A 25,616-nucleotide genomic window follows, 5' to 3' on the forward strand; every position below is an offset into this window, starting at 1 on the left:
AGCCTGAGTGGAGCCGGGTGGCTCTCGCTCTCTCCCAGAGCAGTCGTCACATTTGGAGACACAGCTCTTGTTTCCTTCTGTGAGTTCTCACACAAAGGCAGCGGCTAAATGGCTGTCAGAGGCCGGGCTGGTGGAAATCTCCTGTTTTTAGCATTGCAGAGTTGAAGTCAGGAGTGGCTTGTGAGATTAACGTGACGATTACGAGGAGTTTGGAACTGGTCCTAACAGAACCACAAAGCGCAAAGAAATCCTGCAGTTCAATGTGCTGTCTGTTTGCAGGGCTCTTCTGCCTCTCTACTGCTCAGCATCCAAAGCTCTGTCATATGAAGGGTAGGGTTAAATGAGCCCTGGTGAAACCATTCTCCAAAAAACATGGGATGCTTCTCAGAGCTTTATCACTACCTGGGGTAGAGATGAACCATTTCTGCCCTGACCCATCCTAATGCACTTTTTTCTGTTCCCAAAATGTTTATTCTCAAATCCTATTTTCCTTTTGCTTCACATCCAAAATGTTTCAAAGCTTGTTTTTTTCCAGATGCCTCTTCTGAAAACTGCACACTCGAGCCATTGTGCACGGCAGCTCTGATTTCAACCTGCTAAAAGTTTGACAACAATCTCTGCAGTCTTTATTTTCTCTTCCCTGTGGCTTGGGTTTTGAGGTTTTTTTTTCTGGCAGAAGTTTCTTTGTCACAGTCAGGCTGACAGTGGCCTACAACATCATTGTTGGATTAAAAGGCATATGGCATTCGGAGTGGTCTTTTATATGTTTCTGAATCCCAATTATTTCCCTGTAAGAAACTACAGGCTGTCCTGGAGTTGCTAAAATTAAGCACTTGGGTGAATGTTTTTTTTCTTCTTTTTCGCTGCCAGTTAAAACCAGTAAAAAGCCTGGCTAGATCTTTCCTCCCTAATAAAATCTGGTGCAAAACTTCCACTCGCTGGGAGGAATCGTTCTGCCACAACACCCTATCAGGATGTGGGGACCATTTTCTTCCTGAAAGGATTTTACTGTACATTTATGCTAACTTTATCAGAAAAAGGCACCCTTTAAAATCTGGGGCTGAGACCTCGGCCGTTTTGGAGATGCTGCCGTCCTTCATTAACTAATTTGCTGGTTTATTGAAACCATAGACCTGTGGGGAACATTTCTGTGCCAGACCTTCTCTGCGGGCTGCTTGTGCTGGTAAGTGCTCAGTGCTGTAAGGGTTGTACAATCCAGCCCTTCAGCTGCTGTAAGAATACCCTTTTACAAGCTCTAAGATCAAGAGAAGTACCTGCAGTAGTTCTGCTTTGGTGCAGTCTCTTTAGGAATGAAGGACTGTGTGGATGGGATGTTTACCGGGCAAACGCCACGGCTTCAAACTCATGCAAGTGAAACTGCCTGTATTGATTTTCACTGTCTGGGGCGTGCCAAGAGCAAATACAATGCAGTGTAGAATGAGGATCTTCAGATGGCATTTGGACATTACCAGGACATGAGTAACAGGCAAACAAACATGCTCACGGATTAAAAATTCCCAAGCTTTATGTTGTCCTGTCCTTGCCAATCTGGTTCAGCCAGGGAAATAGCAGCGAGCGACTGGCCAGGCAGCCCTGCCCTGGTGCCCGGATCCAGAACTAGGCAGGGAGCAGGCGTAAGGCTGAGAAGTCAGGTCACTCCTTGTATCTGCTCTGTGTGTTTTGCTGAAGCCTCAAGGGGAAAAGCCAGCCTGTGAAATTCGTTCTGGTGGTGTTGAGAAGCGGACACTAGCCTGCTGGGAAGAGATCCAAGACCATCAATTCATTTTCATTTCCTGCGCATTATTTAGATGGTGAGAGTATCGATTTAATCCGAGAGCTAGAATTGACAAAGCCATATCCACGGTTGCTGATATATAGCTTTGCTTTTCTTGTGACTTAGAGCATCTGGGAAGTGGCTTTAAATGGACAGCTTGTGTGTCGTCTTTGAGGAGGGAAATGGTGAAGGTCCGGGGAGAGACAGTTGGCCTGGCACAGCCCTCTCTAGGCCGGATGGATCCTGGGCAGGTGGGACATCACCTTCGTTGTCGTGGTCAGTTTACAAATTTCTTTAATTTGCTGAAGGAATCCGGCCTGGCAGGGCTGTAGCGCTTCATAAACAACTTTAATTTTCTTTTTCCCTATCTTTCCTCAGGTCAACATAATCTGAGAAGATGTGAAGCTCCAATTCAAAACCCCACATCCTACAGCTGACGTCCTAGGTGACCCTGTCCCACATTTAACAGTCTGGGTTCTGTGTTTTAAATAAATATGTGGGGATCTCTGACATTTTCACTTGAGGTAAACATATATGCCGGGGGGGGCGGGGGGTACGACCACAGCGCAGGGTGATGTTCCACCACTGCCTGAGTTTGGCTGGGCTGACTAGCAGTGGCACAGATGTCAGCAAGGGGTGTTGCAGCTCTCTAGTTCAAGTGTCCGTAAAAATACCTTTGCTAATGTTGCTGGCACAGCCCTGACTGCGCACACAGGGACCCCACCTTCCTTGCTAGTAAGAGGCTCTGGTTCCCCATGCTTCTGGTGCCAAGGAATTTTGCAATTTTTTGTGTGTAACTTGGATGGAAAGTGGTATTTTGGTTTTCAGTTGTTGTTGGTTTTGTTTTTTTTTTTTTTCCCTGTGACTGCTGCTTTGACTCTCCTTCCCCTGGCATATGTCTTGGAGTTTATACATCTTAACGAAATTATGCAAATGGAAGGCGTTGTCCAGAGGAAAGGAGAAAGTGGAAAAAAATGATATAAGCTTCCAGAAATAACATGGAAACCATTTTTCCCCCTTTATTACTGAAAGCCTGTTCTAGATGAGTAAATTAAAATTGTTTGCAGTCATAGACTGAGAAGACCATACAAGTGTCTGAGTGTCTGCTCGGAGCACCCACCTGCGTGGGACCCCACCTGTACAAGCACTGCCACTGCAGAGTTTCGCTGGGGCAGCTGGGGGTTTTCCAGGGGACAAGCACTGGGATGGTCCCTTGCAAATGCCAATTGATGAATCATGATTTTCTGAGGCAGTTGTGGAGCAATCTTTGGCTCCACATCCCAATTCCACTGAGCAAACACAAAGCAGAAAAAATTTCTTATACATAACACAAGGAGAAAGCTAGAGCCGGCCTAGCCGGAGCTGGAGCTGGCCCCTGTGTGTGAGTGTGAGCTGGATAACCAGAGCGCTGGGGGCCAGTTTCAGGCTTTACCCACAGGGTATCCATTTCCAAACCCGGGTACTTTGTGTGCAGGAATGCGGCAGGAGGCAAGGCAGACCGATTGCTTCGTGGAGCGCTAATCCTGGTGCTCTGAAGTTGGCCCTGGGCATCTGGGCTTAACGTTATGCTAGACGTATATGTTTGCATTTGATTTTCGCCTCTCATGGAAAAATACATAAGCACAAGTCCCTCGCACTGTAGCTCTCTGCTAGCTCGCCTGTACCTGCTGGAGCCATAACTGGGGAAGGAGAGAGAAAGGAAGGGAGACGTATCTCAGCCACAGGGAAGATCTGGGTCAGAGCCCATAACAAAGCCAGCTCACCAGTGCCCATGGCTGCAGGTGACTGGGCTGGGTGGTAAATATTGACAGGAAGGGGAAATGTACGCATTTCTTTTTTGCTTGAATCTTGATTTGACCGTTCTGTCCCAGAACGCTTAACATACAGCACTTAGAAGGAGAAAATATGAAGCTTCATGGCTCCCTCCCACAACTACCTAAGGTACTTCTGGGGTTTGTGTGGGTGAGTCTCAGCAGTGAAGGGGGTGAATCAATTAACCTGGCAGAGGCTGAGATTACATGTCCCTTGGTAGCAAAAACAGGTGAGGAAAAACTGCCTCTGAAGCCCCCGTCACCCCCTGATGCTCACTTCTGCCATTCCTCAGAAGGTCCTTTCAGCAGAGCTGATTCAGCTCTTCGTGTGGCTGCACATGAACTGGATGAAAGGACGAGATTTTAAAAAGCCCTCAGAAAGGGGTGGTTGAGCACCTGTGCAGAAAACCCATGTTGTGCATCTGTATTAAGATCTATAATTGCTGTTAGATTAGGTTATCTGCACCTGGAGTGTTCCTGGATGGGACCACAGACGATGAGGCTGGCTGGAACCGGGTGCCCAGGAAGTATATGACCTTGGAGCACGGAGTTGAGTGAAATCCACATTTCACTGGGATTTTTGAGAGGCAGCCAGCTCTGGTTTCAAAGTCCTCTCAAGTATCGTGGAGGAAATGTTGACAGACACTGCAATCCTCACGCTGATGGATGTGCTCAGGCTGTGGAGAGCACCTCTATGTTCATGCCAGGACTTGAGAGCCAGAGTAACAAGTGCAATGCAGGAGAAGGAGGAGGAGGAAGCAAAAGCTGATATTGAGCAGATGCTTTCTATCATTTTCTGGATGAGCTGCTTTGGGCAGAGCTGCCTCCTGGTGAGACAGAGCTCTGCTGTGGAGCAGGCAGAGTTACCAAGCCATTTTTCAGACCTTGGAGTGAAGCTTCCCAGGGCAGAGCTGTGGGGATGCGAGACCTCTGTCAGTGCCAAGCTGCTCGTCACCCTGACACCCTGGGAGCTGCTGCCCTGGCTGCTGACGCCTGGGGTGGGGGGGGAGAGTGGCACAGCACCCACCTTTTGTGGTGAATAAACCTACACCCTGTCTCCAGACCAATGCTCCAAAGTGGGTGTAACAGCACAATTATTGAGTTAACAGAGTGTGTAATCATCAGATGTTTCACAGAAACCAGAACGTTTGGATGTGAGGCTCCTCAGTGCAGACTGAGTCAAAGCACAACAAATGGAAAGCACAGAAAAGCATTACTTTCAGGATAAAATTTTCAGATCGTACTCAGCACGCGCTACATGCACAAACCTGATCCAGCATATGCAGGTTTTATGAGTCTTGAATGGTAAAATGTTTGCTGAAATTTCTGTCATCCTTGAAGCGCATGGGAAGTAGCATGCATGCAGTGTGAGAAAGAGGCTGTAGCTATTTTCTCCTGTTTAAAGGGTTCTGCATATGTTCCTTGTTTTCACGAAACTATGCAGCATTTCCCCTATAAATGTCAGTAACCTGGAAACAAACTGTTACATGGGAGTTTGACTCTGTGCCACGGTGTACACACTATATCATAAATCCAGCAAAATCAGATGGCCGTTTTCCCTTCCTGCACTTTGGGAAAATACCTTCTACAGACCAGCTCCTTCGGTAATACTCACCAACATAACACAATTTAAGGAAACAAATGCTGAGCGCTCTCATGGCAGGATGTATCGGGCCACGTGGAAATTGTTCCTGGAATGAACTACTTTGGAAACGCAGGAAAAAATGTTTGAAATGTTATGTCAAACTGTATGTTGACATTCTGGTGATTCTATCACAAGTCTTGTAACAGTTAGCGCTTGCTGTACTCCTCTGCAGTCTGACCCAAGGGAGCATGGAAACCTGAGCTTTAGGTAACAATAAAAACAATAAATTAAAAATGAGAAAAAGTGTTGTGCAGAGTCACGCTGAAAAGTTCAAGAATAAAGCCCAAGAGCGAAAGCTTAGAAAGTGGCCTGCAAGGGCAAATAAATATACCCTCAACCTTTTTTTTCCCCCTCTTTTTTTGCTTATTTTTAGACACTGTGTGAGTTCATGGCAGTTTTGCGGATGGAGGCCCTCTTCTACCTGTTTCCCTACCAAAGCAGTGACAAGTACGCTACCGTGTGCCACTAACTGTCCAGAGAGAGAGGGCCAGACGTCAGAGCGGACACGGCAGCCAGCTGGGTGTCGTCTTCTGCTCCAATGGCAGGGGTGAGTGTTCTGTTTCTGAAGAGCCCCCTTCATGGGGGATTGCCTGGAGCAGGTCCCTTCCCATCTGCGGCTCTCCCCTTCAGGCTTCTCCTTTCTGTAGCAAGCCCATGGATTTATCTATACCAACCATAGTCACCGAGATCTTTGGCTTTAAAAGTCCTCAGCCACTTGAGCTGTATGAAAAATATCACCCAGTTATTTACTTTTCCCTAGAAGATGACATGCTTTTCCACATCTCCCTTGTTCAGCATTCTTGTCTTCAGTCACAGTAGCATTATCCCAGTTAAAGGTGACTTTTATTTTAAAGGGGCATGTATATAAACACGCCTTTATACTCTGAGATAAGTTGTCTGACCGCCGCTGTGTGCAGCAAGTGTTATTTATCTTCACGGTTTTTTATCTTGGAACCTCACGGTTTCTCTCATACATGCTGCTTCTATCTAAAAAGTGTTTCAAATGTATATGTACTGGCCAAACTTTCTAGGAAAACAGTGAGAATAAACCCTTGCTGTGAATGGCACATTGCTATTGCAGCTACTCTGTGTGTGTGAGAGGGGGCATGGCCATAAAATCGACTTAAACGCAAAGTTTCTTCTGAGGGAACAGGGTGTGTGCCCTTTCTGATACATAAATACCTGTATAGAAGGGTTGAAAACTATTGGCAATTAATATGTATGTTTGCCTTAGTTATATGTCTTGTTTGGCTTTTGTTTGTTTGTTTGTTTAAGGACAGGGAAGGTTAAGGAGGGGGTATGGCACAGACATCTCTAACATGGGAGCATATGGGCACGTAATAGGCAACTGAAAGAAGTGCTCCAGGACATCAATGGGCTGACTGACAGTGAAAGGGCAATAAGCAATGACAAGTCCAGTTCTGTCTTTCTTTAGGGCACCTACGCAGCTCTGACTCACCCAGTGTGGAGCCTGCATACAGGCAATAGGGCAAACAGCCCAGACAGAGTCTTAAGACACCTCCAGCGGCACTTTTCTGCAAGATTAGGTAATAAATAGAGCTGGTCTCCAAGGAGCGTAAAGTAAAAGTAAGTTGTAAATCTAAAAAGCAATAAGAATAATTGCTCATGAGTATTTGCATGCAAGAAAAGTACGGCACTTCACCGGTAATTTGCTAATTACTAATAAGTTGCTCTGCAAAGATTCTTTTTCCTTTAGGGCTGTGTGATAATGAAGCTGATATCCTCTCTCTATTCCCCACCAACCAGCAGTTGGAAATCATGCCAAAAAAAACAAACCAAAGCCTGAAATGGGTTCTGCTACCCTCACTTCTGTGTTCTACCGTACCCAAAAGTTATAGCAATTACTCTTTCTGGTGAGTGGCCACTGCTGCTTGTGGGGTGCTGTTGGGGCTCCAGCAGGGCCGTAGCACATGCGAGCTCCAGCAGGTCTGTGCTATGACACATCTGAAAGCTTCAGACTTTCCTGTAAAGGAGGGGTGTGAAGAAGTTTGTTAAGTTTGGTTGACTTTTAATCTATATTCTGAGTGTTTTTTTTTTTTCCAGTAGGAAAGAATAACTGATTAGTATGTTTCTGCATTAGGATGCTTCCACTCCCTCCTGCTGACTTTTAGGGTGTTTTTTATGCTTGTATTGTACAATATATACATACAGAGGCCATAATATTTCAGCTTTGGAAATGCCATATTATGGCTCCTATTTATGCTGTGATGACAGACATTAAGAGCCCGCTGAAATCACCGTGGCTCTGGATGGTTACCATGGTTCTTCTGTGAGGCTCAGATGGAAGGATCTGCTTCTGTGTTAATATCTAAGAAGAAAGAAAGGGAATTAGATTTCATGTTCTGGAAAGAATCAATGCAATTTTCATGCTCCTGCTCCACTCCCCATCGTCCTAAAATGCAAAGAAAGCCACCTCCTTTGAAAATGCCAAGTGCCAGAGAAGTATGTTAAAAATCTGAAAAAAAAAATATATCTTTTCCACTGCTGTGAATTCTGTTTTAATGGCACTGGAGAGATCTGTTGTTGGAGAGCAGTACTCCTGTAGATTTAAATATTATGTCAATCACACCTGCTCTAAACAGAGTTAAGTGACAGAGAGCTTTCATCAGAGGCCAGAAGAACCCCCACCCTTTATAGTCTATGAGATTTAGATCAGCTCCACTGCAATGAAATACAGAGGATTTGTTAGCTTAGGCCACCACAACTGGTAATACCTGGTTGCTAACCACTGTTAGCAGCAATGGATAGCCATTTTACAGAGTTTCTTCAGGTTTTAGACAATGCTTTAAATGAAAGGGTAAAAGAAAACACAGCACTTGGAAAGAGGAGGAGAGGGTGTGGGTAGTAACAGTACCAAACTACAGAAGAGCTGTATTTCACAATAACTGTGCTGCTATGTGTGCTTAGAGAAATCACTGATTGTTCTCTTATCCCTGTACTGCTCTGAAAAATTTACAAAAACCCAAGAAAACAAATCCAAGGAAGCAGCAGAACATGAATTCAAGAGCAGAACAGGATTGCACAGGGAGATTTTACGCTGAACTGAAACATTCATGTTTTGGATCATTGAGAACGAATGAAGTACAATACTGGTCTGTTCCCTTTCTCTTCTTATGTCTCCATTTTGTTTTGCTTTGCTTAGCTTAGATTTTTTCCTTTTCGGAGTCCTGCAGGGAGGAAAGAAGGAGCCTTTGTTTTAAAAAGCCTGAAACCAACAGTGGCCCATTGATCATAATTAAGTCTAAAATAATACGCTTTTACTGACCTGTTTGTATTGAATCCAAAAAATTTTATGTTATACCTGCTGTAGCCTTGGTCTGCCCCCAGATCCAGTTTCTTCTCCCTGAGCTTCTGGTTCTGGGACAGTAACTTTAAAAGGCCAAATATACCTGTGTGTTTCCAGGGCTGCATGTGAAAGCACCTCCTCTTCTGTCTGGTGTCTGAAGTGCTTGTTGGTATGAGAACAAATTCTTCATAATCAGATGTTGTCTTTGTCACGTACCCTCTTTTCTTTGACAGACTGCTGTCCCCATAACAACCACCTCTGTTGTCAATAACTTCCTCAGATCGTGAAACAACATACAGGATAGCAGTAATTCTCGTAATAACACCGGGGGAGTTGCGTACAAATTATAAGTAACCTTGCCATGATGTGCATGGGCCCAATTCAGAGCTTCCTGAAGTCTGTATGAACTTCTCTGCTGACTTCAATGATCACTGGTTTTTTCAGAGGCTGCTTCTAACCTTTTGAAGTCAGATTCTTAATATGACAAAATATAGAGGCTTAACCCTGTGACTCTTGGTAGTCAAGTATGCTCTAATGAGTAAATATGCTCATGCATTAGTCACAGAACAAACGTGCTTGGGGAGAATAGTGGAGAGATTCACAAAAGAGATGCCATTTTGGCATCAAGTCCTTTATCCTACAAATGGGGAGTGTTAGGTGCCTTGGTCCAGCTCCTGCCCATTGTCAGTCTGGGTCTTTACAGAGACCCACGCCACACGTGCAGGCAAGGTGCAAAGCCCGATCCAGGTTCTAAGGATGGGTGTTCAGGGAAAACCCTTTCAAGGGTCTCCCAGCACCCATCTCCCAGACTGCTCATTCGACTCACCAGCTAGTCCGGCTTGGAGTTCATGAGCAGACCACATGTGCAGACACAGAATAGAGAACACAATCACATGGAAAATAGTTAAAAACAGAATTTAAAAAGAAGATAGACAGACAATGGTGACAGTCACAGGGCTCAGCCACACAAATATACTGACCAGCAGCCTGCTTACATGCAAACAGTCCTCCTTATTCCCCTTCCCCCATCCAACTCAATCTTTTTTGTTCTTCCCTGATCTACCTTTGTTCCTCCCTTCGTTGTCTTTGGCCTTTTCCCTAAACATCTCATAATAATCCTGTATCATCTTAACAGTCCCCTGTTCAATCCCAGTGTTTCCCCCTCAGGCACCTCATTATAAATCCTGTTCTCCTTTATGCAATAGCATATACCCTGGGGTTGCACAGCCTACCAGAGAGTTTCATTTGTTGAATCCCTCAGTAGGTTTTGTACCAAGGCAACAGCTAAACCATCCCCCTTTGATAGTTTTAGGGGCAGCTGATTCAGATGAATCAGGTTTTCTGGATCTTTGTGTTTATTTTGAATAACCATTAGCCAGATACTGTTACAGTGATCACAAATCTATCTATTCTGCATGATTTCCTCCCTTCAGAGCTGCTTATTCAATAGCATTTTCATTAGCCATCTCATTTGGCCCAGCCAGATGTGTTGGAAAGGGGTTAGTGTATTCCTCAGCAACTCACCCTGCAGCATGCATTGAGTCCTCAAGCAGAGATGATACCTTACAATTTTGACTGCTGCGTGTCTCAGGCCACCTGGAAAAATCAGTTTATTCCCACTACACTTGTATCAAATTGTTACCTAGGGTAGCTTTTGGATTCTGTGCACATATATGCTATTTTTTAATTCCCCACATTTTTTATTTTGTGTACAGCAGAATGCATAGAGCTGTGCCCATGTATTTTCTTGCATAGAAAAAATCTTCAAATATGTTTTTTTCTTGAGAACACCTGTGCCAGGCTATGGCGAAGTGGCGGGCAGGCCCTCGGCAGGCTTGCTGAGGGGGGTGCCCAGTGGCACTGGTAGCAGGAGCCCTTCTGACCATACCGCCCACACACTGGTCTGCTCCCATCTGCAGGGCAGTGTGATGCTGCTCCTTGTTCCTGTTCACACGCACAAGACTGTAGATCATGTTGAGCAGCGCTGCACCCAGCAGTGCAGAAAAGGCTGCAGGAAAGAGGCTGCTACGTTGCAGACAGCCCTGAACATATAGGAAAATGCGTATTGTATAAGTCTCATGTTCGATGCAAGAAACTTGTCTGGTCTGCACGAGGGTGCATGTGTAAAGGGATGGGTGCACAGATAAGTCTGTATGAGGGCTATTCAGGCCTTTAAATCACTGCTCTGCACAAGCATTACTTATCTTTGGCTGAGAAGTCTGCAGTGAAGCCAAAGGAAAGATTCCCTTTGGCAGGAATAACCATTTTCTCTGCGTGTACTTCTCCTGTGATGCTGGGGAGAGACGGGACCGAGAGCTAGAGGAGAGCTCATCAGGGGAAGCTGCTGGCTGCTGTGCTCTTCCCTTGCTGTAGCCGATGTCTGCATTTCAAGTACATTCGCATCTGCTGCCATCCAGAGCTCGGGGAAAGAAACTGCCTGACTGCTCTGCCAGACTTAGGTTTTAATACAAAACTTGGGCTCTGGACCTGGGTGAGTCAAATCTTTCTTTTGTGCAGTGAGGCTTTTATTACTTTTCAGATGGGAAGAAATTGGAAGTTTTTGATGCCATCCTATCAGCCACCCGAAACCCAAAGAAGCCCTGCTTCCCAGACAAAATCAAACCCTGGGAGGCAGTGGCTTTGCCTGGCCTTAAAACCTGAAAGTTCACACATAGCTTGTCCTCAGAGACATACTCCCAGGTTTTCTGTACCAGATCTGCTCATTGCCATCTCCCTCACGTGCTTTTTTTTTCTTTTTGTTTCTTTCTTTCTTTCAGGGGTGTATAAACCATTAAGAAGCTATAAGGAATGGAGCATTTCCCCACATGTGATCTTCACACAGGACTTTGGGGGATTTTTTCAACGATGATGTGTCTGGGTCAAAGTCTGTTTCTTCCTCAAATCTTTGGCTGCACAGAGAAGCACAGTGTTAGCTTACCACTAACTTAAAATGGAAGTCTGTGGTTACCGTTAGCCTGTTTCTGTTTCAGTGCAGCCTATTATAAACGTGAAATTACTTTGTCTTGAGATTGACAGATGAACCCGTGTTAATACCTGTTAGGTTCATCTAAGGGGGGCATTAAGAGGGGTGGTGTTGCTTAAATAAGAGTTTTATTTTGCAAAGGCATTTGGTTTGCACCACACAGCAGTTGCCCCCCTTAGGGACTGGCAGGGCCAGGGGACGGGACTCCTCACAGCTGGGGCTGTGGGGCTGCAGGGAAGACACTCAGGGCTCATTCCTGCCACACTCTGCTGGACTTCTAGCTCTGCGTAATGGTAGATTTTGGTACTTATGCACCATGGGGAGCGTTGCCTGCAGCGGCCACCACCGGGGCCCATGGGTGCGTGTGTGGGGCGCGGGGGGTATAGGCCTGGACGTTTCGCCACTGCTACTCCTGGAGCGGCTTGACGCATGAGAGGGCCCGACGCCAGAACACAAAATGGCGGCTGCCAGGGCCCAACATGGCCGCCGCGCAGCCTCCCTCGTGACACAGCCCATCCGGGCACCCTACGCCAGCGCTTCACGCGGCGTCGCCGCCGGTCCCGGGTTCCCTCTCCTCGCAGGCCGGCCTGCTCACGTGGTGCGGCTGCCGGGCCAATCGCCGGCGCGCCGTGGCACCAGGTCCCGCCCCCGCTCGTTGTGGTGGAAGGCGCCATTGAGAGAAGCCGGAGCCGCCGCCGTGTCGCCGCGGCCATCAGCCGTCTGGGGGAGCCGGGCCTGCCGCCGCCGCCGCCGCCATGGACTACGGGGAAGGTGAGGGCGCACCCCCAGAGCAAGGGTAGGGCCCGGCCGCCGCCACCGCTGCCGCCGCGGGGCCCGGCCGCGTCTCAAAATGGCAGCGGCTGCTTTGTTCCGCGCAGGACGGGAGTTCCTCCTGGCCGCTCCTCCCGGGTCGGGGGAGCCGTGGCGGCGGCGGCGGGAGGGCTGCGCGGGAGGAGGGCCCTCCCGGGGGGCGGCGCGGGCGGGAGGGCGGTGCGGGAGGGGGCGGCCCTCGGCGGGGCGAGGCGCCCTGGGGCGAGCGGGGCGAGCGGGGGGCGAGGGGGAGGCGGCGGGCGGGGGCGGCGCGGGCAGGGCCGGGGGGAGCTCGGGGCGAGCTCCGTGAGGGGGTCGTGTCAGGAGACTGGAGATCCGACAGGAGAGAGAGCCGCCTCGCTTTGCGGCTCCCTGTCTCTCCCCTCCAGCTCTTGCTAAGCACTAAGTCATTCTCACTGACCCATCCTCTCCAGCTGAAGACAGAGATTGGAGATTCCCAGATACCCCCATGCATTGTGGTGTGAACATGCCCAGTGGGTCAGTCTCAGGTATGAGCTATAAATACGTCTAACCTGTAAAAAGCGTTGGGGCTGAACAGTCAGTGTTGGCAAAAGCAAAAAACAAACGGGTTATTAAAAGTACGTAACGTGGTTTGACTGCACATGTTGTTTTCTGGAGGAGTTATAACTGGCTGGGAGTGAGACTTGATTTTCATCTTGGGCATGTCGACATGAACTCCTGCACGTTCCAAATCAAAACTGTGAGATCGAGGAGTGGGGATGGGGGGGGAATACAAACTTTTATAGTCATGCTTTTTTACATAAATCAGTATTTTGCTTTCTTATGGACTGCTGTATTTGATTCTTGCTACTGCTATTGAAAAGAAGGAGGATGTTTCCCCTTTTTAAGCAGGCATGGAAAAAGCAGAACCTGCAACTGCTTGATTTTTTTTTTTTTTTAAGTTTAAGTTTGGGAAGAAATTTAGAAAGCATATAAAGTAAATGTGATACAGCAAAAGCTAGCTCTTGTTTTTACGCTATCAAAAATACCACATAGATACAACAAAAAATAATGCCCATATTTTTGTAAGATGATTAAGGTTACAAGTTTAGTAAGACTCAAGGAATGATTTGACATCTCTTGCCAGCATGCAAGCAAATACTAAAAGGATGTTATTATGAAAACTTTACTGAACTGTATCTAAGCTTCACTTACAGATGCTATCAAATAAACGTTTGCTGTTGATCTCTTGCTACTCTTGCTGGCTGTTACATGGAAATAACATGTTGGATTACAGATGCATCTTTGATTGCAGGATGATAATTTAAATGATACATTCCTTGAGTCTTACCTTTTTTGCCGATTATGTTGTTTTGTATTTATCTTTCTTCATAGTAAAATATAGAAATGAAAGCTATGGCCCTGTTTTTTAATCTTCTGTATTAACTCCTAATTAAATGTCCTTTAGATTTTTAGTAGAAAAAATTCTTGAGTGGCAGTTTAATTATCTTTATTGGAATATTCACTGTAGCCATTAACAGAACCTGCTTTTCTGAGATCTGATGACAGTAGTATTAAAGTGGTTACTTCCCATAGGATAAGCCTGGATTCAATCAAATGTATGTTGTACAACTAGATTGTTCCTTTCATATACCTCTTCAATAATAGTTCTCATTGTGATAATTAAGCTTTCCATTATTCATAATTATTAAACAAGTTTAACTGTCATGTATGCAGTTTGAAACATGTAATGTCAGTGTTTATGCATTGTATGTACGTCGGTAAGGCATGCATAAAGCTTTGCTTACCCCGATTCTGTATAGTGGGCTAAAGGCTATTTTGTAGGGGTCCAGTAGATGGCAATAGAGGATGGATGCTGAGAGTTTTCATCTTTGCCTAGTTTTCATTTGAGTTCTTGGCAAGGTTCCTCCTGCTGGAAACTTTTAGCCAGTGTGAAGCGCTTCTCACTGGATGGCTGATGACCGCTGTAATGCTGCCGTTGTCCCTTGCTGATGACTTGGCTTGAGACAGAGATGACATGCCCTGTAGAATAAATTCTGTTTATATTATTAACAGAAATATTAACGATTCATGTTAATATTTTGATTACTGTAACCATTGTGCTTTTAATCTGGAAGGGGAAATGGCTTTTGCTGCTATTCCTAAAATTCATCAATGTGGTTGGATGGGACTTGATGTCTTAAAACTTCTGTATCTAATAACAAAGTTGTGATCTTAAAGCAGGCATGGTGTTACAAAAAATGTAGCGTGCCTGGAAAAAATGTTGCTTACTATGGCACAATGGATCCTTAAGCTTGCTGTAGTCATTATGCATTTAAAATATAGGGGAATTTAGCTTGTTTCAAGCTAGTGCTTCTGGGGGCTTTTTATTGTTTAAAGGTTATTTTTATTTTATTGAAGTTTATTTTTTGATTTATTATTTATTACTGCAAGATTGTTCGCCTTTCTAATCTTCGTAGCCTTTTCATGTACTCCACATGGAGAACACTATAGAAAACGAATTTGTTTCTTTGTTCTGTGAATGACTTCAATGTTCTCTGATCTTAAGCTTTTTCTTTTGAATGGACTCCTTTGTACCAAGGGATTCTGAGTCTTACCTCCTACACGTTTAACTTCCTACTTTTTTTCCTAAGAAAAATTTGATTTTTTTCTTTGCTGGCTGTTGAGATTTATTTTGCAGCTATTTTAAATGGTTTCTCCACCAGATAGGCTTTTCTTTGTTTTTGTGTTTTAATCTGAAGGAATACACGAACATTTTCATTTGTAAATTGAACTTGTCTTTTAGTGTCCCATTCTTATTTATTAGAAGTAATATTTTTTCCCCCTTGACATAACTCTCTTCCCCTCTGCCCTACCCCAGTAGACTTTAAGCATGCTCTAGAAATGAAAAGTGAGATTGTTCTTCGCAATTCTGTTTCTGTACTTTAGTTCAACAGTTCATTTATCCACACCATATTTATGCAAGAGGCTGCAGATACCAAAACCTGATTTATTCCTTCAACAAACTCTTTGTTTCAGATACTTGGTCAGTGACTTCATCAGTTTGGAGATTTACTCTTTCATTTTTAAACTTTAGGAGCAAATATGAGCTGCCACTTTTTTCTTCTTTTTCACTCTAGTATTCATAGATACACAGATACAATATTTCTTCAAAGGCTTCTTTGTTAAACAGTTACTATTTAGACTTAAATGAAGTACTACGCTTCCGAATTTTCAGTGTGAGACACTGCAGTACAATTCCTGGTGCTTTTTCTCTAGTGCTTTAGCACATGTTCTCTTAGCGTGTGAAACAATTTCACATTTGGTCTAAATAGTTCGCACAGACGGGCAAACTTCTGCATATCTTCATCGGTGGTGACAGCCAGAGGTAACGTAACAGTGAACAGGGAGCAGGCTACAGGCAGAGAAAATTCTTCTGTGTGGATACAGCTTTTTCTAATGCTCCATGTCCATCTGTCTTGCTTTAGTTAGTAGAAGAAGAATCAAAAGTGTGAAAGAGGCCAGTGCAAAATGGATTTTGATGTCTGTGATTGTGAGGTTTGTCAGCTAATAGGCTATTTACTTTGAGATTGTAATAATTAAAGCTGTACAAGTGATTATTATTCAGCTACTACATGACAAAATTGAAATCCTTTTATTTTGGTTCACCCAACTTCTTGTGTTCTTGTATGTTTTCCCCCTTTTTAGGATAAAGCCTATCTGAAGAACAGATTTTCAGGATAAAGAGAAGTTTAATGCCTGAAAAGATACTGCACTTACTAATTTGAATGCAGTATCTTTGTCAGGCTCTGGGCATGAAGTGTAAAATCTACAAATCTTTGGCAAAGTTTGCAGCTGACACAATGACTGAACCGGGAGGCCAGTGGCTGGAATGATAGGTTGACTGCTCAGCAATGTGGGACACTTCATGAAGTAGTTAGAAGCTGATCATAAGATCTCACCAATATCCTGTCTGTCACTGTCCGTTTGGCAATGTGGAAGGAATAATACAAGTACTCCTTCAGTACATTTATATGCCTTCACTGGTTTGCAGCTTGGGGACTTTCTGAACCAGAGACATAGTCTTGTGTTCAACATCCTTTGAATTTCTTGTCAGCGGATTTATCCCATTTCTTTCTTAAATCCATGTAAATTTTTAGTAACTGCTTTTCACAGAGCAGTTTCAGGACTTAAGTATCTGTTTTGTGAAAAAGGATCCAATTAATTTTTTAGCTTGTTACCTCCAGTTTCTTGTAGTAGAAAATAATGCAAGGTGATAATCCCTCTTCACTTCTTTGTACCTTTTGTGTATCGTCTGTTAAACCTTTTCAAATGTGAGTGTTTTATAATGCAGGTGAGTGCAGGGTAGTGAGTCTGGAAAGGATGAATTAGTTGTTCACTGTTAGGGAGGAGGAGGTGATGTCCTAAATCCAGTGATTTGAGGATTTAGGGACTGACATAGCTCTATGGCAAGACTGTTGATGTTATCTAACATGAGCCGCTGATGAGTAAGGAGAGTGTTGAGCAAAAGTGGATGTCGGAAGTTAACCTGTGATTGTGAAACGTATTTTTAGTATTTGCTTTCATGCTGAAGATTTGAGACTAATAATTGATTTCAAAACTATGCTTCAATCCATTTTTTTTTTTTTTTTTTTTAAGAACTCGTGTGTTTTTCACAGTAGTGAACTTCTGGCATGCGGATCACTACCTACTACCCTGTAGTAGAATCGGACTGCAGTGGCAGGGATCTTGACAGTATGTTGTGTTCTTCCTTGTTGAATGATTTGATTCAACTCTTAAACTCTTAACCTAATTACTTTTGTGCCATCTCAGGGCCGGTAGGTAATAGGGAGCAACGAATAGGTGAAACGAAGTAAATTATTGGGTGCTTTCAGGTCAGGTATTTCAGTTTTCAGAATGTCAGTGTCTTTGGATTAGATTTAAAAGCTTGAATCTGAGATTGACCATGGGATCATCTAACCTTAATTTCTGTGAAACTGAGTTCATTTTATTGACTAACTTACTCCTTATACTGGCCTGCTACCTCTATGTAGGCAGTCTTGAGGGTATTCTACTGGATTAGGTGGTAGGTCATTCAGTCACACCAGAAAGGACTATTAGATGCTTCTATTAGAAGGGTCAGCCATCTCTTTAAAGAGTAACTTTGCGGTTTAAGTTGATGCTGCGTAGTGCTACATGATTAGTATTTTGAAAAGCTTTTTCTTGTGCTTTGCTGCAGAATCTTATTGTATATTCGGAATATGGAAAGGTGCAGAGTGACTTCCGTGTTCAAAGTTTTTTTTTTTTGTTTCAAAAGTATAATCTTTAATTTTTTAGAAAGTACCTATGATTATTAGAAGAAAAAAATCAGCAGGAGATCTTCATTTGTTGGAGTCTGTATTCAGGCATGCTAAGAACATCTGTGTAAAAGCGATACAGTCAGCTCAATACTATTTGCAGAATTCTTGTTGACAGATATAAGAAAGTAGGTTACGATGGTTGCCTGGTGCGAACAAGAAGCAGGTACAAACAGGAAATAGTGTATATATATACTTTTCATCACTACAGCTACTTTCATGCAATTATAAGTAATTCTCTAGACAATGTTTCTTTAAAAACGAAAACTTCTTATGACTTCAAGTGAGCTTATTGCCCTGTTATCTTCTGGAAAAGTCAATGGCTTAAACTTGGCGATTTCAAAATGTATAAAATACACTCACTTGCTAGAGCGGACAAGTCTTTGTGTGGTTATATTTTTATCTTTCCTGTGTTCACTGTGTTTTCCTTCTCTGCATTCCCTTTTCTGTGAGGCTTGACTTGCCAGGCTTTCTGTGTGTTATCCAAAAGTTTTGGTCTCTAGAATGCCAGTGAAGTGCGAATTGTGTATGCTACAGGAGGACAGTGGATCATACTTGTTATGCAGATCTATGACACCGTTTTAGTGCTTTGAATTTATGAGTGGTTATTTAACCAGTACTTTTACATAGGACTTCCAATGTTGAGGAAGAAGTTGGTTCTTTTGCCAGACTTTGTTACAAGATATAAAGTTGTCAGGAAATGACTTCAGTTCAGCTATGAAATACCAACATCTTAGTGCAGTTAGTGAACCGCAACTCGGTGCTCGTTTGGGTAGGTTTTTGTGCTAGGTTGGAGAAAATTCTTTAGTTTGACTGTAGCCTATAGACAGAGTCTGCACTGCAGCCTGACAGCTTGTAACCTTGACCCAAGGTCTCTGTCAATGTGAGTGAAGGCTTCTTGTAGTGTTGGATAGAGAAGGCAGATGCCTGTGAGCTGTGTGTATTATTAAAGGGAGGGAAGTGGTCTTAATTCTCCACTAACTTCTGACACATTCTACATTGGGCTTCTGCATTTAATTCTCTTAACTTGCGTCCGAATTCCAGCTGATGGAACAGTAATTCTGAGCTATCCACTACTGAGAAAAAATATGAACTGGATTTCAGTTAAGAGGTGCGCAGATAATGACCAAGACACATGGCTTCCCTAAGCACAGTGTCGAAATTGGTTTGCAACTGGCAGTTTTGTATTTTATTTGTAAGCACTGTGGCAGAGTAAAGTTTTTTACTTAAGAATTTAAACTAGGTTACTTAATAAGACTTCATGCTTGCTTTCTTTATAAACATTTTTCTGCTCTTTTTTTAGACATGGACCGTGATTATGGGCATGGAGGCTATGGTGGCCCACGATCCATGGACTCTTACCTTAACCAATCCTATGGGATGGAGAGTCATGGAGGTGGAGGCGGAGGAGGTGGTGGTGGTGGTAACAGGTAAAATAATCCTTCAGTTGTCCCAAGAATTGATCAAATCCAATTTAAGTTTAAATCGTTCTGTCTTCTAACTTAAGTGTTCCTGAGGCATGTTGTTATGATTTTGTATAAACACTTCCGTTCTGAGTCTTCCTGTTTGATAAATACTAGCAAATACTAAACTGTAAGAGCTAGATTCTTGTAATAATCAGCATTTTTGTGGAAAAGTGACAGTGAAACAATGCGTCTTTGAATGAAAATGAAAAAAGTTTTATTTTTCAGTAATGGCTGGCAATTTGTAGCTGATTGGCCTGACATACCATTTCTGACCTAGCAGACTAGACCTAACTGGTTTAGTGCCTTAGACTGAATCTATCAACATTCCGTTTTCAAGGAACATTTAGGGTATGTGTTCTTTGGCTTGAATGTGCAGTGCTCAATTGATCTTGGTATTGAATCTTAAAGTCATGTCCAGATTATTTCATTGGCAGGTACTGATTACACTCAAAACTGTGTGCATGTTCTGGGCTGCTTTGTAAGATGGATTGGTCTAAAAAGAAAAATACTGATGCAGTGGTCTTAAAGTTGTGTATTTAATGCTAGGATACTATTACTGTTGCTCTTTCAGACAAAAACAGTAGGGAGCAGCTGATTTGATTTAGGTCTTAATATCATATTCAAAGAAGCATGCTTTTCAGAGTAGTGATTCTATCTTGGAGGAAATAAAACGTGAAGAAAACTTAGATAATCTGATGGTTTTCTTGTGTGTGCCCTTGAATTCTTGTCTGGCCGCAGCCAGACTACTGTATGACTCTTGTCTGTAGTCACTGTGGTGCCACTGGGCAAGGACAGTGCTAAGCAGGGAGGCTGGAGAAGTGTTGTGTTTTGCTGCACGGTTCTGTTAAACATTTTAGTTAAGTATAATTTGTTTAATGATGAACATTAAGATTGACTTAAAAGTCTGAGCAGAGATTCAGGAATGAGCTGTACCTACCATATAGTAATCTGCATATGATTGAGGTTGAATGACTACTTGAACACCGAAATGTCTCTTGCCATGTAACGTTAATATTGTGCATGGGCTCTTTCTGTAGATAGTGCATTTTCTGTGTAGCTTTGGGTCTTCTGAGACGAACATATTTTAAAATGAAGGCATTCAGTTTACTGTAGATACAGTTAATAATTTGAGTCTGTCCTAGTTTATATTGTATCAGTCAAGGGGTTGTCTTTCCCAACTCCTGCTGAATTACCCTGTTATAACCTGGCAGGGACACTAATGTGTTTCCCTTCCAAGTGGTTACGAACACTGATGACTTCTATCCTGACCCTCCCCCTCCAGGCAAAGCAAACTCTTGGTAGATAACTAAAGATTTCAGTTCCTTGTTACTCTACTCTGAAATTCCAAGGACTGTTTTTGTGTCCACTGTGCATGCATTGGGTAGACTTTCAAAATCCTGAGTTGCTAGACTTAATGGTCTGCAAGTGCAAGATGGATACACTGAAGATCATGAACTCTGATCGGGAGACTGAATTTTACAGGGCAGAAAATGTCAAAAAAGTACAGATATGAGTGGAAGAGCACATGTATTTTTCCTTTAAAAGTAGAACTGTGGGGTGTTTAAGACTCACAACTGTACCACTACAAAAAAGATTTTTTTTTTTCTTTCCTCAGTTCAGAACTAAAGCCACCTTTTAAATGCTGTTTAACTGTTAGAATATGAGGGCATGATTTTGAAGAAAGGAGAGTTTGACTAGCCTATGAATGTCTGCAGGTGATTATTTTCGTGAGACTAGGGCTGGGCTCTAATAATGTTTTAGTAAATAAATGTTGCTGAAAATTATAAGTAAAGAAAGTTCAGGCCTACTGAACTTTAGAATTGTTAGTAGCAAAAATGACTCAGATAGCTTTCTATCTGGTCATAGTGTGATTTGCCCAGCCCTAATCAAGATTAAACAATAACACAACTGTACGGACCAGTATAGTAATAAATTGATTTTAGTTGATAAATGTCAACTGATAACTTGTCTTTTGAAATGTATAACATTAGTAAGCTTACTTTTTTTTCTCCTCACTGTGCAACTTTTCCAGGTTTGGACCTTATGAGTCTTACGACTCCGGGTCTTCTCTGGGTGGGCGAGATCTGTACAGATCTGGCTATGGTTATAATGAACCCGAACAAAGCCGCTTCGGAGGTAGTTATGGTGGTCGATTTGACAACTCCTACCGGAATAGCCTTGACTCTTTCGGAGGTAGAAACCAGGGCGGGTCTAGCTGGGAAGCACCTTACTCCCGTTCAAAATTGAGGCCTGGGTTTATGGAGGACAGAGGAAGAGAGAGTTACTCTTCCTACAGCAGTTTTTCTTCACCCCATATGAAGCCTGCACCTGTAGGCTCTCGGGGGAGAGGAACGCCTGCTTATCCTGAAAGTGGATTTGGAAGCAGAAACTATGATGCTTTTGGAGGACCATCAACAGGCAGAGGCCGAGGCCGAGGAGTAAGTACAGAATCTTTTCAGATTCTTTTCACTAGACACTCTTTTAAACCCTTTCAAGACCACTGCTTTAAAATGAATGCACTGTTCGGTACAGTGTGGGTTTTTTGTCCAAGCAAACTATCATGGTTGACAATGTTGTTTACCCCCTTGAAGCTGTCTTCAAGTAGAACCCAGTCCCTCTTTCTGTTGAAAGTAATGAGTAATAGAAGACTAGTTGATAAGGTTTGTTAAACCTCTCCTTTTGTTTGAAAGGTGAAGATAAAAGTAGTGGGTTTGGTCTAAAAGGGATTAAAAGGACTTCCATTTTTCCTTGTAAACGCTGGCATCTTTGCTGCTGGTGGGGAAATTCTTGAACATTGTAAAAGTTAATTCAAAGTCTTTTGAAGTTTTGAGTAGGTTAAAGGTGCAATGTATAAGCAAAAAATAATACCCAGGTTGTGAATGCTAGAGTAGTCTGTGTTTCCTGTAAAGGTAGAAGTTCAGCTAATTGTTTAATATGTTGAACACATGCTTTATCGAACATCAAGTCGTCTTTTAAACTTAATTCTTACTCTGACTTGTGTATTGGAAGGGTGATGGGGAGGAAATGGCAAAGGTGGGTGGTCAGCAGCTACAGTGATTCTTTTTCAAAATTAAAGCATGGTTAAAGGAGCATCATCAACTTGAAATCACGTCCTTTCACAGAATTGACTTCAATATCCAGAGAGTGTGCCTAGTCCTGTTACTTGTATTCACTTTGTTTTGAAGACTTACATGTTCTAACGTCTTCTCAGTGGATGCCTTTCCAGTGTAGGATGTAAAAACTGTCCAAGAAACGGCAAGATTAGCTGTACACAAAATAGTGGATCACAGTTTGGAGAAGTAATGCTTAATGTTAAATGAGCTAGGAGAGAGGAAAAAAAAAAAACCACAACAAAAGACTAAAAAAAAAAAAATCCTGACAGAAGTACTAACTTTGAGTTGATGGTGTCCCTTTATCTTGGTTTTATAATCCCAGTTCTGACTATGTTTTTTTAAGTGCTAAGAGTTCAGTGAACACTTCTCTGCCTGTGCCTCTAGGTGTAACTTATCTTTTAAAATTCTTAAGCGTGCCATATTTCTTTGGGAAGCAATTCTTTAGTACTAAACCATACAACTTGTTTGTAGCTTGAAGTGTAGAGGAAGATAATTTTTTACTGGGGTCTTTTAAATGCCTAATTGTGTGGTGGTTTTGTTCCAGAAAGTCTGCTTTACAGCATTCTTGAGTACTAAAGTTGCCATATTCAAATTTTAGCTCAGATTTGCACATGGCTGCTAGCTGGCATATAGCATGGTATGAGAAATAGATTCTCATCTTTATGGTTTGCCGCTTGTGAAGCTGAAAGCGTTAGGTTCCTCAGCTTGGATGCCATTCTTTCAGAACGCATTTGGATCTGAAAGTTTTGTGCAGAGTTACAGCCAAGTAGCTTTATTTCTTTTTTTTGTTTTGCTTTTGAAATTTATCTTTTTTTAGTCTGTTATGTAATGAAGGAGAATGTAAAGGCTAAACTACTTACCATATGTAAAATGCATTGCACCTTTAATAGATAGACTGTCTGTTTAAAACAAAAAAGTACTTGAAATTATCCAAGTGCGTACTTCACGTCAAATTTGTGTGTACAGTGTAAATGTACATGCTAGGCAGATCTGTAACTATCTCAACTAAATAAATTAACATGAAGATCTTGTGCATGGACTTCTGATTAAGAAAAGTGCCTGTTTTGGTACATTCTGTCTGTCATTTAAAATTTGCTTAAAAGTAATACTTTTCACAAAGTATGTTGAAGTTATTTATGTTCTTTTAACTTTGGTAGCATAATACTAATTCTCTTCTCATGGCAATACAAATATTTCTGCTTATCCAAGTCACCCATCCAGTCAGTGGGCTCTCTTCTGCCCTTTATTAATAAAGTAATTGAATTAATATTAATAAGTATGTTAGCGCTTTTGAAAATACTGCAGCTACCTAAATTCTCCCACTTCAGATTACTCACGTGTTCTGTGCCTTCAGAGAGGTAACTTTCGTGAACGAGTGTCCACAAATGACTGCAGGATTTTAGAAATAATAGAAAGGTCTAGTCTTTCAACTAAGTTTTCATTCCTATTGCTGCCATGTTTTTGTATCGCTCCCTTCAGGCCCAACTTTTAAATTCTGAATTTATTGAATTCAGTGGGAAGATGAGTAGAGGAAAGAATGAGCATCCTTCAGTTAATCACTGTTCCACACTGGACAACCTTCTTTACTCAGTTTTCAAATCACTGCTAATCATTTGGCATTAAAAAAAAAAAAAAAAGCTGCTTTTCTTTTTTTTTTTTCTTTTTTTTCTCTTAAATGACTGCTGACTGAAGTGTCAAACTGGACTGGTTAGCCCTTGGTTTTTTCCCCAGAGGGAGAAGTCGATTAATCATCTAGAGAATCTGAAGAGAGGAGCCAAGATGTTAGGCTGAGATATGAACTCTGATAGACATGTTTATTGTCTGGACAATGGTTCTGAATAAGCAGAAACACAGTTTATACATACATATTCATTCTACTGGACAAACACCCACAAAGCCATTGCCCAACATGGCATCAAACTGGAAGCTTAAATTTCCCCTGCATTTTGCTCTAGAATGCAGATTTTACTTAGTTCACATTTAATTGTACCAAGTAATTGTTTTATTTCTATTGATTTCATATACTAATACCTTTTTCTTGCTTTCACAAATTTTCAGCATATGGGAGACTTTGGAGGAATGCACAGACCTGGAATTGTTGTTGACTATCATAACAAACCCAGTCCTGCAGCAGTTGCTGCAAGAGGGATAAAAAGAAAAATGATACCACAGCCATATAACAAACCTGGTGGGACATTTATCAAGAAACCCAAAATGACAAAACCTATTTTGAAGTTGAGCCAGAAAAAATCACCTAGTAAGTAACAAGTGCCAAAATTCTGAAGTTAAAATTACTGATTTTTTTTTTTTAAATTCATTAAGCATTATTTAGTTTTAATATTCAGAAAGAGGGCTGTATGTGCTGTTTCGCAATTCTTCATTTTCTACCTTTGAAGTACTCCACAACACATTTTGAGTTTACTCTTCTACTGAAAAGATAATTTGCTGAATGAAATTTAGTATTTTGATGCGTTTAAATATGTACTGCTGAAGACCGTTTCTCTCAGACTTTATGATGATACTTCCTGGAGGCAAATTTTCACCACTGAAAATAATTTTAGGCCTCAGGTTGCCCTAAGGGACAGTGCCTGACAAATACTAAAATGTGCCCTTGCACGAGCCTGGGTCCTGCTGTCCAGATACTTTGATGGACATAAAGGAGTGCAGTGCAGGTAAAATAAAGGCGTAAGGTGTGGGTGAAGAGGAGAGGGAAGGGGAAGCAAAGTGAGAAAATGGTGAAAACTGTTACAGAGTACTTTATGAAAGGCAGAGAGAGATTGCTCCTTCTTGTAAATGAAATGCAGTACTGAAGAGAAGAACTGGAAATATGATAGGTAAACTGGAAGTATACACTGCAAAGTATTGGTGGCGCTTGGATTGTTTAGTTTCCCTAAAGATGTCCTACAACTGTAATAACTCTGATATTGCAGGCAAAGCTGGAGGAAAAAAAATCACTAATGAGGTTTGAATAAATTACTTTGAGGGAATGTAAACTTAAGTTAAATATTATGAGTGGCATGTACAGCAGTCATATTTTAGGTTTTTGTGCTTGTAATTTCCTCAGTCATTTGGATCTGCAGTGTTTTATTTAGATTGGTTTCAAATCATACCTGAGAAATGTTTAAAATTACTTTAGCTCAAAGCTTGCAAGGTAAATGCACAGGCTTGGTAGAAACTTCCATATGAAAATTTTATTTTTGATTTTGTAATTCTAGTTACATTACTGTGTATTACAAAACTGTTCCCTTTAGCTTCAAGAATACTGTAAAAAATTCAGGTACTGGGTGTATAGAGCACATGCCTCTTCCTTCTGTTTATGTAACATTATTGCCGGACTCACCAGCTTCGTGGTGATGACACGGGTCTGTAAAATGCACATTCAGCTATAT

The 25,616-nt window shown here is 42.3% G+C and overlaps 1 protein-coding gene and 1 long non-coding RNA gene across 3 annotated transcripts in view; both read left to right on the top strand.

The window, feature by feature from the left end:
• The first annotated feature begins 1,619 nt into the window (after positions 1–1,619).
• On the top strand, positions 1,620–2,859 carry LOC142059345 (uncharacterized). The gene is made up of 3 exons (XR_012661293.1): positions 1,620–1,811; positions 1,901–2,050; positions 2,153–2,859. It is a non-coding gene; the product is annotated as an uncharacterized LOC142059345 (long non-coding RNA).
• A 9,282-nt stretch (positions 2,860–12,141) lies between these two features.
• Positions 12,142–25,616, top strand: part of ZNF326 (zinc finger protein 326) — a 28,404-nt gene continuing 14,929 nt past the window's right edge. The window contains exons 1-5 of one of the 2 annotated variants that reach the window (XM_075098085.1): positions 12,142–12,291; positions 12,765–12,839; positions 18,952–19,078; positions 21,147–21,552; positions 24,286–24,484. In XM_075098085.1, the coding sequence (XP_074954186.1) occupies positions 12,276–12,291; positions 12,765–12,839; positions 18,952–19,078; positions 21,147–21,552; positions 24,286–24,484 (823 nt within the window). In that variant the 5' untranslated portion in view covers positions 12,142–12,275. The remainder of the gene's footprint in view (positions 12,292–12,764; positions 12,840–18,951; positions 19,079–21,146; positions 21,553–24,285; positions 24,485–25,616) is intronic. The other variant, XM_075098086.1, reaches the window with a different exon arrangement.

Source organism: Phalacrocorax aristotelis, chromosome 6, assembly GCF_949628215.1.
Source record: "Phalacrocorax aristotelis chromosome 6, bGulAri2.1, whole genome shotgun sequence".
NCBI classification, from domain to species: domain Eukaryota; kingdom Metazoa; phylum Chordata; class Aves; order Suliformes; family Phalacrocoracidae; genus Phalacrocorax; species Phalacrocorax aristotelis.